This window comes from Mastomys coucha, unplaced genomic scaffold, assembly GCF_008632895.1.
Source record: "Mastomys coucha isolate ucsf_1 unplaced genomic scaffold, UCSF_Mcou_1 pScaffold6, whole genome shotgun sequence".
Lineage (NCBI taxonomy): Eukaryota > Metazoa > Chordata > Mammalia > Rodentia > Muridae > Mastomys > Mastomys coucha.
Window position 1 is genome coordinate 16,152,654 of NW_022196912.1, and position 16,027 is coordinate 16,168,680.

The 16,027-nt window shown below is 45.0% G+C and overlaps 1 protein-coding gene across 2 annotated transcripts in view; it reads right to left on the bottom strand.

Annotated features, from left to right (window-relative positions):
- Positions 1-16,027, bottom strand: part of Crim1 (cysteine rich transmembrane BMP regulator 1) — a 181,255-nt gene that overhangs the window by 70,594 nt on the left and 94,634 nt on the right. For both annotated transcript variants that reach the window (XM_031356322.1, XM_031356321.1), the window contains one exon: positions 3,738-3,859. In XM_031356322.1, coding sequence (XP_031212182.1) covers positions 3,738-3,859 — 122 coding nt within the window. The remainder of the gene's footprint in view (positions 1-3,737; positions 3,860-16,027) is intronic.

The following is a 16,027-nucleotide window of genomic DNA, read 5'->3' on the forward strand; positions in this document are numbered from 1 at the left end:
AAAACTAAGTCACATGGGGAGAGTCAGATGCTGATGATGCTGTCATTCAAACATAATGTATTTCTCTAGGTGCCTGGCGTACACACTGGGAAGCTGAGATGTGTAAGCGTGACTGCTGTTCACTTCCACATTCTACACTGGGTGTCTCAACAGCCAGAGCTTACGGACTGAGAGGTGGGCCACTCCTAAGATGACGGGAAGATAGGACACCTTGGAGCAGCCAGGCACGTGCAGCTGTGAGATCAGCAGGCAGCTCCCTGCTGATAAAGCATTTGCCTGGGAGCCTGAGCAGATACAGTTGTTTCTCGAAGGAGGTGGCTGCCTGTCACCACCCAGTCATACCACTCGTTCCCGTGGTTTCTGACGTCACCTCATGAACCTTTTTCTCAGAGTAAGCTCGGGATTGGAGAAGCTCATGGCAAACCTGTGCAATCACTCTCTCTTCTCCTCCTTCTGCCAGCACAGAGCCAAACCAGGTTTATGGAGGAAGCTCTCCCATCTATTCATCGAAGCTGGTGAACTCAGGAGCTCTTGACTTCATCTCGGACCATTTTTAAAATTTACACCTCCATTTTAATGTATGTTTGTAAAAAGCAATGCCATCCCATGGGTCAACTCAGGCACCAAGTCCTGCTATGACATCTCCGCCTCTGCATGCAAGGTTGGGGATGCTAACAGTTAACCACCCTTTCCTTGACTGAGGTCTTCCTTGGACGTCTGTCGGGACAGTGTGACCCAGGCACCTCAGCAGTTGTGCACATCTGCCTTTCTGAAAGTGCTTTCACTGAATTTCAGTGGTAGCTTGCCTTTTGTTCAGGAGTCCTGCAACAGTGTACTGGTTTCTATATTGGTGCTATTGAAATGACTGAATACATAACTTATTGCTCAGTGCTGCCTTCTTAATTTCCATGTGAGGACAAAATCGCCACTAGGGACTACGGGGTGTTGCTTTGTCCAGTAGGCCTTTTGCCTCTGCAAATAAGAACTGGGCACCTGACTCTATATCCTTTTACATTTTAATGACGGGAAGTTGGGGGAGGTGGCATGGCATGATGTTTAACTCTGGCAACTACATAAACTACAGACAACCACAAGCCTTCATACTTGTGTATACTCGGTTTAATTTTCACTTTCAACTTTTGCTGACAGCCCTATGACTATTCTTTTCTTTTCTAATTAATATTTAACTACTATGTTATTAAACCTGTTCTCAGGGTATACTTGTCTCAAGTCCTTGTGGATAGGCAAGTTACTCTCTTCTGTTTTCTTCCCTCCACTTGTTTATCCTTTTTCTGACCCTCCCTCTTACACACTCACACACACACGGGGGGGTGGGGGAGGGACATGGGGGATGAGGAGAGAGCAAGCCTAGCTTTTTTAAGTGATAATAATGAACCTTTAATTATAGTATCTATATTATATAGCATCCATTAATGGTGAGCCTGTGACATAAGTAATATTTTCCTAGCACCCGGTGATAAAATATATTCACATACAAATACATGTGGATGTATGTATTTATATACCCATCAAAATAAGTAAGATACAGGTGAAGATAGAGTATCCTTAAAAACAGCCTATAGAACTGAATTGTAGATCTTATGGTATTATAGTTACTATCCAGTATTCTACACCTGAACTGCCAATATAGTAAAGACAACGTACAGCAGGACAAGAAGCATATAACAATGACACCGCAAATTTATGCTGAGAAGAAAGAAGCTACAAGAAACATAGGACCTCTGTTTTGTTGTCAGGTGGTCAATTCTATTCTTAAGGTCAGGGTTCTAAAAAAAAGTGTCCCTAAGTAAGGACAAGCCATAAAGATTCATATAAAGTCATGGAGAAGAAGGTATAGTCAATGTTCTGACTGATAGAAAGGCATGGTGCTTGGCTTTCTAGAATCAAGAAGCCAAGAAAGAAGATGGCAAATCTTTCTTATCCAGAGAAATGAAGCAAATATTCTCACTGTGGGCATTCTTTCCAGAAGACAAAATGAGGTGAGATCCAAGTGTAGGACAGTGAAACGGTGAGTGCACCCTTGGAGTGGTCCCTCTGCGAGCTGGCGTGTTAAGAGTCACTCCTCAAGGGCGCAAAGATGACTGACAATCAAATTATTCACTTGCTAAATCAGGAAAACCTGGGGACCCCTGAGACACGTAACATGCCAATGTCCATGGGCGTGTGATGAGACAGACTACCCTCTTCTGGCAGTTCTCCTTACAGAATGAGTGACAGACAGCCACAGTGCAAAGAAGCTCATGTGAGATGCTGCACGCCCTGGGCCGAGGAGCCCTGATTTCCACCTCAACTGGTACAAGAATTATAGCAGGAGTTAAGTATTCACCGAAAACGGTGAAAGCTAAGCATTCGCAGAATATCACCTGCAATAAATCACACCCATAGCACTGCCAGACAGAAAGGTCTGCTTGTCCACTGGCTCCTATTTACCAGGCAGAACCACTAACTGGGTGGTAACAAGACTGATTGGAGGTACTTCGAAGAGATTGAAGCACACAGGACTTTCCCCACACCTCCCCTCCTCGGCAACTATTTATAAAGTCAGTGTATCAGGATGCTTACTCTAGCCTTATGGTCTCCGTCCTCCACCACTGTCACCCATAGTGTTCTGTGAGTGTGGGCAGAATGTGAGCACGCAGAATAGTCAAGACTACTTATGTTCAAGGCATAATTACCAGTACTCAGTTCATCCTAGAGTCGAAGAACTGAGGCTCATGGAGGCTATAAGCCTTCCCCAGTTAGTAAGAGAGGGAACCGTGACCTGACTTGGTTTGGTTTGAGGTTGTTCTTCACTAGCAAGCTACACTACCTGTGTTTCTTCAGTGCAAACCAAATCGACACAGCCCATGACCATGTGACTAGAAAATACAAGGTCACAAGTCAAATAGGAGTCAACTTTAGCAAGACCTCTTTGTGGAGGTGGGACCTGAGAGCAGGAAGGTGACCATCCTAAGCCTGGACTCTCACAGGCAGTAGTCACTGCCAGTCTCTGTGTGTGTGTGATGTATTTTGTTATTGTTGCTTAACTCTGTGCCTACTTTCATCCACGAACAGCCAGAGGCTGTAGTCTATGCAACTGTTTTGTTGTTTTGTTTTTCCTGAGAATTCCAATAGAGAAGCACATTTCAGGTTTTCTACTCTCCCAACAAGTAGATTTAATAAACACCAAGTTGCCAAATACCAAGCTGTCTTGAGAAGAGTGAAGGTAAGAGGCAGATTTTATTGAAGGAATCGTCTGGAAGGCCAGGTCTAAAGCTGGCCAATATGGTCTTAGATGCTGATCAAAGACGTTCTCTACCATAGAAACACTGGCCTGGAAGAACAAGGTCTTTTCTGTTTCAAATCGTTCTAGCTCCCATGAGGTTTCAGTTAGATTATCTGCCAACAGCAATGGGGACAGGGCATTGGATGACACAGAAAGTATGTAACAGGCTCTACGTTCCCTCCCTTTCCCTGAAATTACCAAACTGAACTTTTGACAGATCTTATCATATAATCTGCTCCTGAGACTCTGAGGTTCCTTCCCTGTGACAATATGATAGTTCCCTATCTTTCTTAGCCATACAGTGACTAAGCAAACCTCCTTTCTGAGTGACCTTCAGCATGTCCCTAAGTATACACCCTGCCCTGACTGGTGAAAATATCGAGGTTGACCCTCCCTCCTCCTCCTGCTTTCAAAATGTATACTCTCTGAGAACAAGAGAAACCCCACGTACCATTAACACATTCAAAGACATCACAGCACTTTCCAGGTGTCCCATCTCCACGAGAGACTATTCGGGGAGTAGATCCCACCTCACAAACGGGAAAACCACATAAGCCAGAGAGACACTCGCATCTGTAACCAAAGAAAAGGGAAGGAAAACCCCATGAATAAATAACAACACAGAAGTTGGGAGACCCCCAAACAAAGTGGCAGGTACCTAGTCTACATGACACAACCTGGTTAACTGGTGCGATAAAGGGATGAAGGAAGGGTTGTGCTAGTAAGTAACTCTCCAAATAGCTCATGTCGTGTGTGCCTGTGTGTGTGTGTGTGTGTGTGTGTGTGTGTGTGTGTGTGTACACATACATACATATATGGCCCCCACTTTAACTTTGCCCAGTTTGGAAAATATAATTCACCTCATTTCTTAGTTAGCCAGGTGGGTACTTATTGCAACATTTTCAGATGATGTAAGGCCATCTCTATACACACAGGTCAGACTGCAGGTCAGGGATGCTCACAAGGAATGAGTGTTCCCTCCTTTTCAGCCCCAGGCTGCAGCCTTGTTTCTAGTGATGGTAGGCATTTTCTAGAGGTTTTTATTCTCTCCTCACTTAAGTCATTGGCTTTCTAGTCACCTGGAGCAGTACTTAATTTACGTTTTCGTGCCGAAGACTGAAGTCTCTTTATACACTGGAGGACATAAGGTTTAAGTAAATGGGCTTTGCGACAGCTGTCTCGGCAGTAGGAAGTTTTAATTTCTTGAAGTCTAAGCTACCACATGCTCATGTATTTTTGCATGCAGGGATGAGGCATTTCATGAGCCATAAGCTCTGGTCACTGTTGACTTTAATTCTGCTGTGAAATCTGTCTAAACACAGGAGCCGAGAAATAGAGGTAAGTGAAGAAAACAATTCCGGAACCACACAGGCTTCTCAGATGCAATGAAGGAAGTGTCTTACTAAGATGCTTAGGCAGCTGGAGGCCAGTGTGCAGAAGTAGCAATGGGAGATAGGGAAATAGCTGCTGGCCTCTGGTCCTGGGCTTCCACTAGGAATGACTATGGGTCAAATGGTAGATAGAAAGACGGAGTGAGATGCCAGGTTGAGAGGAGTAAATAGGGGTGCCCTTAAGAGAGTGACAGTGGAAGGAAATGTGTGGGTTTCTATGTATAGTGAGGGGTGGCGTTACGATCAGGGGAGGGGGTATTCACATCAGGGAAGAATTACTAGTAGATTCTTTAATTCTGGTTTATTTTTTTTCCCTTTCCTGTTTGAGTGATGGGTTCATTCTCCTACTGTTTGAATCTTTGATAAATTAAAATATGCTTATAGTCCTCAACTATCTCAATAATCAGGCCCAGAGTTTCAGTGACATTTCCAGTTGGCCACCAAACTAAAACGAAAATGACGTTAAAGTCTGCATCAAAGACTAATAAAAGTCACTGGATACACAGGTGCCCTGTGTGAAATGGACATAAACAGATGCAGTAGCTGCCCCTGCCAATTTCCAGGGGAATGTGCAGAGCTGTCCTCAGAGGATCAATAGGGACAGACTGCAGGCCTGCCTTCCTCCTCAGAGCCCCAGGCTATGTTTGTGTCTGTCAATCTGGATTCACAGACAGGAGCCTAGCATAAATGTCTTCTGAGAGGCTCCACTCCAGCAGATGACCGAAACAGATGCAAAGACCCACAGCCAAGCTTGGATCCAGCTTGGGAAGTCTTATGGAAGAGTTGGGGGAAGGACTGAGGAACTGGATAGGGATAGGAACTCCATGAAAAGACCAACAGAGTCAACTAACCTGGACTTCTGGGCCCTGTTCCCCTAACTTGGCTGCCTTTTCTGACCTCAAATGGGAGAAGATGTGCCTAGTCTTGCAGTGACTTGAGGTGCCAGAGTAGGTTGGTACCTGGGTGTGGGGGTGGGGGTGGGGGAAGGGGAAGAATGATGGGAGGAGGGGCCATGTGAGGGAGGGACTTGGAAAAGAGGGGGGCTTCAAGTGATCAGGACTTAAAGTGAATAAACAAATTAATTAATGAAAGGAAAAAGCCACTGGAGAAATGTGAATGAGACCCTTCCCTCTCTACTCCTCTTTGTGTTCTTCTACATGTGATGACAGTTATATTCCTGGGAGAACGGGAATGAAAATCTCATTAAGGTCTTACTGTAATCATATTTTTGTCTACAATTTAAGACAAATGCCCGCTTGGTTTACAGGTGTAGTTTTGTATCCCTGAAGGACAATTACCTTCTAGGGCTGAGAACTATGAACTGGCCTTTTAGCATAGAGTATGGTAGTCCTTCATGCTCAAGTGCCTAACCACTACAGTTTTACGCACAGTCATATCACTATGATCATAGTTGGGCATATTGCTCATATGACTGCACTTGACACTCTGTACAACTTAAATTCTTCATAAGGAGGGGCCACACCTGGATCCTAGTATCGCAGTGCAGTTAAAACTGATGGCACCCTACAAGAATAGCTAACTGTTTCTGCTGCATCTTCTAGATTCATATTCTGCCCGGTGATATGTTACAGCTAGTCCTTCTTAAACACCAAAGAGCACACGTATGCCCAAGAGTACTTCTTCTGATGTTGCTCTCTAACATTTTAGTACCCTTTCTGCCTGAATACTTATGTGCACTTCTGGGCTAGACCCTCTGCTGGACTGTGGGAAGTCACATCACATGGACAATCATTACTAACCTTGCCCTAGATCCTCCACATTTCCCAACGTCCACATGCCTCTATTATTAGCCTTAGAGACCCATAAAAGCACCATGTAAATGAACTAAAACTTCTCAAAAATGCTTAGTAAACTCACTTAGTAAAGGAAGCTTTTTTCCCCTCTGAAAACTTCTACTGAGATAAATGGGTGACTGTTTGAAAGTTGGGGTGCTCTTGCCTCCCCTCCTGTTACCCCCAGGCACATGCTTCCTGGCTGGTGCCATCCTTTAACTTCTGACACAGTTCTCTGAACCGAAAATTACACTTTAAAAATGAATGAACTGAGGAAGGACCCAGAAATGACAAACATGTGGACTCAGACCTGAAACATCTTGCACACCTGTTAGGCTTAGATCTTGCAAAAACACCTTTACTTTTTTTTTTTTTTTTTTGTCAGATTGAAAATGACCCAGTAGCAATTTCATACAGTTGAAACCATTCGCATGAATCATCTACTCATGGGTCTTCCTCATTTGTTCAGGTAGCCATTAATACAACCCCACTCCCGGTTTGCCCACACCATACAGATGTATATATTCCCACTCTCCGTGCTTTCCGTGGGAAGAAGGGAGGCTTTCTTTTGAGTCCCTTGGAGGAAGCGCTGAAGCATGCTGACTGAACTTTGTCCTCACCACCTCCTTTGCTTTCATTTCTTTACTCTTTCCCTGCTAACCGTCCCCTCCCTCCTACCCCATTCCTGGGTAAAAGCAAGGAAGGCAAGAGAGAAAACAGATGGATTAAGAAACTAACATGAGACAGATGCTTGGAGCGCTGGGCTGATGTCATCACTCACCCCTCCCTCCCCAGTTTCCTGCGCTGCTGCTTCCCCTCGCTCCAGCAGGGCCACACCCAGCCTACAGCTTTGTTTCTGCACTCACCCCCACCTCCTTCCATTTATCAGTGTCTCCGAGTAGCACTCATCGCCCTGAAGCCCACAGACCTTTTCCTTCCAACTCTCTCTCCCAGCACTTCCCCTCCCTTTCCTATGCTATGCTCCCTCTCTGCCCCAGCCCAATTCTTGCTTCCCTGTTTCTGCTGCTTGCCCCTAACTGCCTCCTGAGTGTTCTCTCTTGGCCCATGGGTCCGGCTGCTTTTCGGACATCGGCTGCTCTGAGCACCTGGGCACACTCGTTTGGAACACTGCTCGCCCTTTGCTTTGGCCACACGCTCTTTTTGTGTATATAGTTAGTGTACAAAAATGAGACATAATTGGAAATGAAGAGAGGATGAGTGATATTAGTTAGTTTAACAGATCAGATAAGACAGCAAGGGAAATACAGGCAGAGACCCTAGATGGCCAAATCAGCGAGTCCCCTCCGGACAGCATCTTGAGGATACTCTGAGCATATGCCTCATCCCTCTGGGATGAAAGTCGAGTACACAACACCTACTTTCCTGAAGCGTAGAATCCTGTATACTGGCTTTTCTATTTGCAAAGTTGTGCAGTCACTACTGGTACCTATTTCTTCACCCCAAGCAAAACCACTGCAGCCTTTCCCCTGGCTCTCCCGTCTCCAGCCCTGGCAATTACAAATCTGTAAGGTATGCCTCTCCATGCTAACCTATTTTTTTTTTTTTTTTTTGGAGTCCATATAAATGAGGTCATAAAATGAAAGAGTTAAGGATTTTTTTTTTTTAATTTCAAAGAAGTGGTCGTCTGTATAGTTAATTTGTCAGCAGCAGGGACAGGGGAGAGGCCTCTAACGCTATCCTTGATATTAAGATAATGATCAATCAAAATGCCATGATAGTATGTTTTTGCACAATGTAATCACTGCTGCAGCCAGGTGGGGCTTGATTAAGAGGGGCTGCCCTCTTTTTTCCTAGAGTAATGGATTCTTGAGGGCCTGGGTGTAATGGTGAAGAGCCCTTAGAAATCACACAAACCCCTAGAGGGCACTCAATTCCTGAAGAGGCTCGCATCCCAGGCAGTGCAGAAGCTCCCCAACACAGCTTACTGTGTGTAAGCTTGGCCTCTAGTCTCTGCAGCTTCCACACACTGTTGGATGCTCTGCTAGTTTCCACTCTAGCATCAACGGCAACCCACCATTCACTGACTGCGACAGCCAGCCACAGCCCTGAGTTCAGGTGCCCACCTATCCCTGCCTCTCCGAGGACACAGAGCCCTTAGGACCACATACCCAAAAGGATTTCTCCAGGATTAATGTTTCCTTCTCTGACTTTTAGCAATACACAGACAGGGTACCTGAGTCTTGGAGAGTACCTGCTTCTTTTAGGAAATCAAAATCATATTGATTCTCTTGTCAGTTTCTCCAATGAAGGAGGGGATGTCTTACAGAACAAGAAAATGAGGAACAAATATATCCAACAAAAGTCTGGACCCTCCCCTTCCCATTCATGGCTGTTAAGTTAGAGCTTGGGAGGCAGGCATTGGTTTTTGTTGTTAATTGTTTGAGCATTCCTATATTTATTTGTGTGTGTGTATGTGTGTGCATGTACACACATGTAAACTGGAGAACAACTTTTGGGAGTTAGTTCTCCACGTCCTTCATGTTGGCTCTGGGGATTTGAACGCATGTCACTAGACAGTGGCAAGCGCCTGTATCTGTTGTGCTGTCCTCCTGGCCCTGCATTGTTTTTCTACATTGGGAATGGGGAACTCAGAGGGAAAGGGTTTTTCAGATCACAATGTGAAAGAAAGACAGTGGAATTTGCCAACAACGCGCAGGTTCTGGGGTCCTGTAGGGGAGGCACTGCCTCCACACATTCTCCAGGCACCATCATCCAGGACCCTTGTGCTTCTGTGTGCAGGGCTGGGCCTCGTGGATTAGTTTTCCTTCTCACTTGAGGAATACTAAGCAGCGCTTGTTCTTAACCTTGGCAGGGACAATTGTTAGTGTGTGCTCATCATCACTTACAAAGGATCCTCCCGCCCTCAATGGCATTTCTCAGGAGCGAGGAAGACGGGAGTGACTTTACTTGCTTGTCACCCACCAGAACAATGTGAAACCACCGGCAATCCACTCCAGTTCCCAGGGGGTTGGTTTGCTCACCCAGAAAATAAGGTACACGCTCAGAAGAAGCGCTCTTCTAACTCTGCAATCCCATGGCCCTGCTGCCACTACTCCGACCCCTCCGATGCTGCCGCCTGATTGAGGCTCTTCTCTCTTGCTCCTGACTGGCAGATAGATACCCAGTTCTCAAAGCGTGGCAGGCACATCTGCACTTGCCTACTTCTCTTCTTTCTTGCTGTTCTTCAATCCCAACCTTCAGACCTGGGTCAGTATGTCCCCTGACCTCAACTTCCCCACAAGTTTTGCTTTACTTGGAGTGTAACAGCTGCAAACTTATATATTCTTTTTATACTTCAGGACAAGATATAGCGTGATAAGATGCTGGGGTTCTGGTATCATGGAGCAAGTTTGACACCTGTTTTGAAAAATTACCCTGAAAAATCAGTGCTTGTCTGCCTGCTTACCAGAATGAAGAGAGGAACTTTAAAGGACACTAAACAAGGGTGATGTTACCATTGCAGCTGGGGGTGGGGGGGAAGGGAGTCTTCTGCCACGCCTACAGCCCTCTCTGCAAAGCACAGGAGTGCCTCAGAAATTTCCCTTTGGTGGGCGCTAACACACAAATAGCAAATATTATTCTAACATCTCTCCGCCATGACATCTCTCCAGAGCAGGACACTGGGAGCTGTATACCATCTCAGTCCCATCTTTCCCAACACAGACACTTATCTCTGCCCATATCTTACAAGAAAACCAAATCCAAACTGTGAAGTATTCTAGAAAAAAGTTCGCCAAATACTGGCTTCATTATACACTGGAAGAGAGTGCCCGAGCCTTCAAAGCGGGAGAGGCATCCCAGTTCCCTGGTCAGGGGACGAGGAGAGTGGAAGTATTTTAATACTTATACTTAATGCTGCACTAAGGCTGCAGGGGCTGAAAGTAACTTGTTGGGAGTGGAAATGATGCCGCATAAAACAGAATTCCGTTCTAGAAAATGCAGCTTCATCATTAATGAAATTTGGTAAGTTCTACTGCTTCATGTCCTTACCTCTTTCCAGGAATGCGTACACTGAAAACAGGACGGCAAATAAAACATCCCAAAGAAGGAGGTTTGACACAGAACGCTCCAACTACCACTTTGGAAAATAGTCTAACTCCCTATGGGAGATCCTCAGGCTTGCACTTCCATCCTGTCTCTCCCTAGGAGATTTACCACTCCCCAGAGGACTAATGACCCGACTTCACCCTCCTCCAGCTAATCCCCCTATGAGCTCCATGAATCTTTATCACCAGTCACAGCCAGCCAGAGGTTCCCTCACTGTTGTTGGCCAGTGGTCCTTCCCCAGTACAGGAAGTGGCTCCCACCATAACATTTCTTATGACTTTGACCTCTGAGACAGGAGGAAAGTAACTTAGTTTTCTGTGGCTGTTATGCTTTTCATGTTCTCTTGAGAGGAAGAACAAGGTGGATGTGTTCTCATGCAGGGAAAATGTAAACCCAAGACATTTAAGAAACTAGGGCAGTCATCATGGTTTCTCTCTTCCTGACTTTCTCAAGAGACGATTATGGCTTTCCTCTCAAAGATGCCAGGAGCTTAGGAAGCAGAAGGTACGAAGCTGAAGGAAAAGTAGCACACTGTAGGGAAATACAAGCTTCAAGCAGACATGAGTACCCTAGAACTGTATAACCCCACAGCAAGTCAGTATGGTGAGAACAGAGCAATGGCCATTTCTGTAAATGGCTTGTCTGATGTGACGGGCTAACAAAATGCTGGGACAGGCTTGAAGAGGCTGCGGTCTTGGCAGCAGCCAGACCAGAGGTCCAGCAAGAGCTGGAAGTATTCCTTGTTGAAAATGCTAGACCTGGGACCCCGCAGACATTCCCAACCACCTTGTGAAGCTCAGTTGTCTGACACTGACGGTCCTCTCCCGCCACTTCCTTAGTTCTGAGAGAAGTCACTGGTATAGCTTTTCATGGGCTGGCAGGATGAGAGGAGGGATGCCCAGAGGACCAGTCAAGATAAGGAAGACAGAAGAAGAGAAGAAGAGAAGGAAGCATATCACAGCCTGAAAGGAGGGATGGACACGATAATAAGGTTTTTTGTTTTTTTTTAATAAAATGTTATTTTCTCCTATCTGTATATGTGTGCCTTTGTGTATGTCTGTGCACCCACCACATGCAAGCAGGAGCTCACTGATGTCAGGAGAAGCCTTGGATCCTCTGGAAGTGGAGTTACAGACGGCTGTAAGCTACCACGTGGGTGCTAGGACCCTAGGTGCTACCTACCACCTGGAACCTTAGCAAGAATAGCAAGTGCTCTCAATGGCAGAGCTATTTCTCTGGCTGCGAGAATATGTTTTAATACAGCAATGTAAAGTACTCTCATTTCGAAGCCTGCCATCACCAACGGCATTAGAAATGGATGCTCTGGAGCATGGGGTAGGCTTGTTTACAGGTGCATACTCACTTTGTGTCTATTTACTGAGAATACACATGCAGCAGGCACGAGGCTGGTCAGACGCTGGGCAGCCCTGGCTATGAGAGCATACAGAGGTGTTAGGCTGTTGAACACCTGCCCTGGAACATGAGAACAAGCCCTGATTGAGGACATCTGGACAAGTCTTCCGCTTGAAAACCTAAGCTCGGCTTTCACTGCTGGGGCTGCACGTATGGCGTCAGGCATCCAGAGTCATCCAGCTCAGGCTGGCACTGGAGTGGATGACTTCAGACATATCCAACTGGATGTCCCTGGACAGTCACCTCCCGGTCTCTTATCCTTGTCATTGGCATTAAGCGGCAGACTGTATAGGCTCTCATCCTCTGGGGAACATACATCTGCCAAAGTACTGATCTGCTGCCAGGGACTCATCACCTGTACTAACCTTCCTTCCAACTGAACACCAGGAGCACCAACAAAAAAAAACCACATCATGCAAATCTTTTAACCCCCTACCTGGCTCTCTTTTAAAGACATTCTTCTGTCTACAGTGAGACTAGGAATCGCCTCACTCACCTCGGAGGGAAGTCAGCGGTCTCTAGCCACTGGTCATTCCCATGCTTGTGACTCTTCCACTCACACAAACATTGCCTTTCTGTAGCTCCAGTTCCTACCCACGATACAGAGGTTTCTACAACAGACATTGACACAAGATAGTGTCGTTTCTGAGTTCTGGCTACTTAGGAACAATGTGACCTTGGGAGCTTGGGCAGGTTATATGATCCTAGTCGCAACTAAACCACATGGAAATAGAGGTGGCTAAAGTTTCCATATGTCATATGACTGCTGTGTGGATTAAATGAACTGACACATGAGAATCGTCTAGCTCAATGGTGGAAACATGAAAGTACTCAACACCTGTCATCCCTTTTATATAATTTAGGAGGCTTCAGGTAGAGTAGATGATGCAATTTCAACACTTTGACTTCACATGGTCCTTCAAGATCCAAGGTTCTTGCTTCTGCTCCTGTCCCACTTAAATCTTCCCTCCATCAGCAAAGTCTTTGAAGTCCCTTGCAGATAACAACAGGCCATCTTCCCAGTTCTCTACACCCACGCTGCGATGTTGTCTACTCTAAGATCTTACTAGTTCCTCCCAAGTCTGGGACCCATCCTGACGGCGGGCTCTCTTTAAATGAGCCCCCTTCCTGTGGTGCTTAGGAGGAACCCACCCAAGACTGATCTTTCTAATATCTTTACATTTCCTGACCCTTTTCCCTCATCCTGCATCTGGTCTCATAACTACCTGGTCTCACAATCATAATTCTCAGTCATATCAACCACGGACAGCAAGTCTGGAAGTCAGTAAAGTCCTACGAACAGAGCTGGTGGCTCCGGAAGGCTTGTCCCAAGAGGTGGCACTCTCCTCCTTTGCAGAGACAATCACTGTGTTCACAAGAAGTGTCTTTTCTGCAACACACAGCAGTTTGGTGATGCTGGCAGTTACTATAAACATGCCAAAGAAAGTAATCTCAAGAAAAGAAACATGCCATAGGGGTGAAGTGAGTCCCAAGGATCTCAGCTGCAAACTGGGACTCCGTCGAGTGACTTCCTTTGTGCCAAAGGCTGCTGGGAAGAGCACATTCCTTGAAGAAGCCAGCCCATGTGTGACCCCTTGTGGGACGAGACCTCCATGTATTCCCAAGGACCCACCTACTTGAGGCTGTGCTAGGGACACGGTAGCAAATGGCTGACGGTGTGTGGCAGCGGGAGGGAGGTTGTAAGAAGTCACAGACTGAGTAGCGTGGGCACAGAAGGAAGACATTCTAGGTGGAAAGGAACCTACAAAAGCAAGAAACTTGGTAGTTTACTACCAAGTCTACTGGGCCTAGTCTGGAGCAGAGGATTCAGGCTCCCAGAGGCATAGCATGTTAAGATAGGGACAGAGCAGTATTACCAAGCAATTGGTAGTGGTGGGGAGGCAAGTTAAGGCTGGCTAATAAGGGATCTATTCTAAGAAGCATTTTTTTTTCTTTTTTTTTGAGTAAGAGGAAAGTAATCCGAAATCTAAAACAAGTGATGTAGTTTTGCTTTTGGGTGGTTATCTGGAGGGGGGGGGTCCATTCCATTTCTCTTGAGTCATAAAGATAGATGAGATTAATACAAATACTTTCAGCTGCAAGACACATTTAAAAATTGAAGAAAAAAAAATCAATGACTCTAATAGCCTAGAATGCCCTTTCGTCTTTCTCCATCTGATGAACTCTGACTCATTCTGAAAGACTCAGCTCAAAAGTCAAATCTGACAGTATTCCAAACAGGAATTTGCATCTCCTTGCCCCATAAGCTTTTTGTTACTTTGCACACTTCAGCCTCTAAAATATGTAACACTTAAGACTACACTGATTTAATTCATGTTTGCCTGGTGGACAATTTATTCCTTCCAGGTATATGACGAACATTCTATATATTTGTTTCCTGAACAAGTCAAAACTGTAGGGTTTGGATGCTGGGACTTGCCCCAGATTACCCACAGAATGCAGTTAAATTTATTATTTAATCGTGTTAGACAGTAGTGAGAGAGGAACATATACAAGGTAGGTCTTGTCCCTCAAAGGGTGCCCAGGTTAGATTAATCCATCCGGCTCCATTTATGTTTTCAGTTACCCCCTTTCAAAGGCAAAGTTCTAGATATAAACAATCCTAAGACTTAAATAACATTCTGTATGTACACATGTCTGAGAGTCTCAGAGACTCAAGCTGGCCTCAAGTTCATGGTAATTCCTCTGCTTTCCTCTCCAAGTGCTGCGATTACAGGCCTAAGCCACCATGACCAGCATGAATAACTTTTATGACAGCAATGTTACTATAATGACTGTATTTTATTTGTTATGAGTATCTTCTTGAGCTTTTATTATGGAGCCTATATGCGTTGGAAAAACAGATTATAGATATATTTTATTTAGTCTCATGTGAAATTTCAGGCATCCATGAAGGTTCCGGAACATGTTTGCCAAGGACAAGAAGGGACAAATGTAACTAATGACTTAGGCTGATCGTAACACTCCTTCCAAATCCATCCAAGAAAAGGATAATTTAGAAGGTTGTCTGCACGATCCACTCACTTAGAAAAGCCAAGAGAAAGCAGTTGTCTCTGTCTCCAGGGTTCCAGTCAGCTCTTCAATGTCTACCAGGGAAACACAACCTTGAACCTCTACAAAGTGTCAAGCACAGTGACATACAGCTGTGACTTCTGTACAATGGGATGGGTAAAAAGTAGGTAAAAATACGTTCTATGAAATTCCAGGTTTCTTTTAGTTTTTCCCAAAGAGGTAGCATCTTACATTTGCTTACATATGTCCACGAAGCTTCCTGGTCTGCAGAAGGGTCCCTAGCAGTTCTTCTGTTTTTCTGGAGGAGGAGGAGCAGGAGGATGACGACAATGGGGATTGACGGAGAAAGTCCTCAAGTTTAATACTATCTGCGCTGTGGATTCTGCACTTGAGCCTCACCAAAGGCTTAAAAGGATTCCCTTGCTTTTCCTCAGTTCTGATGTCTGGACCATTCAGAACAAGCATAAGCCAATGGGCGATATAGCCTTGCTTGTTTTCAGGACTAACACAAATACACAATAAAGACTAGATACTGGACTGAATTCATGGAGGACCACACAAGGCCCAGAGCCCTGGTACAAAGGCTGAGGGCTCACACATCTGAAGTACAGGGCTGACAAACTAAGCACTCTACTGAGGAGAGCACACATTTCTAATGGGTAAGGCCTTTAACTTCTAGGAAAGCATATTTTCTTCAATCTGGGGACAGGTCCAATAATAACATGGAATTCTTACAATTATTTTGTTTCAGAAAACATCAGAGTTTAATATAGACTCTGGCTTTTTAGCCATGAGTTGATTTTCTCTTTTGGGCCAAAAATTACTATGACAGAGGGCAATAGAATAAATGTTCTCTTCTAAGTTGAGAAAGAAGGGCTTCAAATATACTTGCAAACATTTTTTTCTTTTTTGCATGTGTTTAAAAACAAAAGGGGATGCTACTGCCATAGCATGTCAAGAGTCAGGAATGTTTTAAATGCACATGTTAATGTACATTTTTACATATTGTATAATTTATCCTCAAAAAGCATCTGGAGGAATTG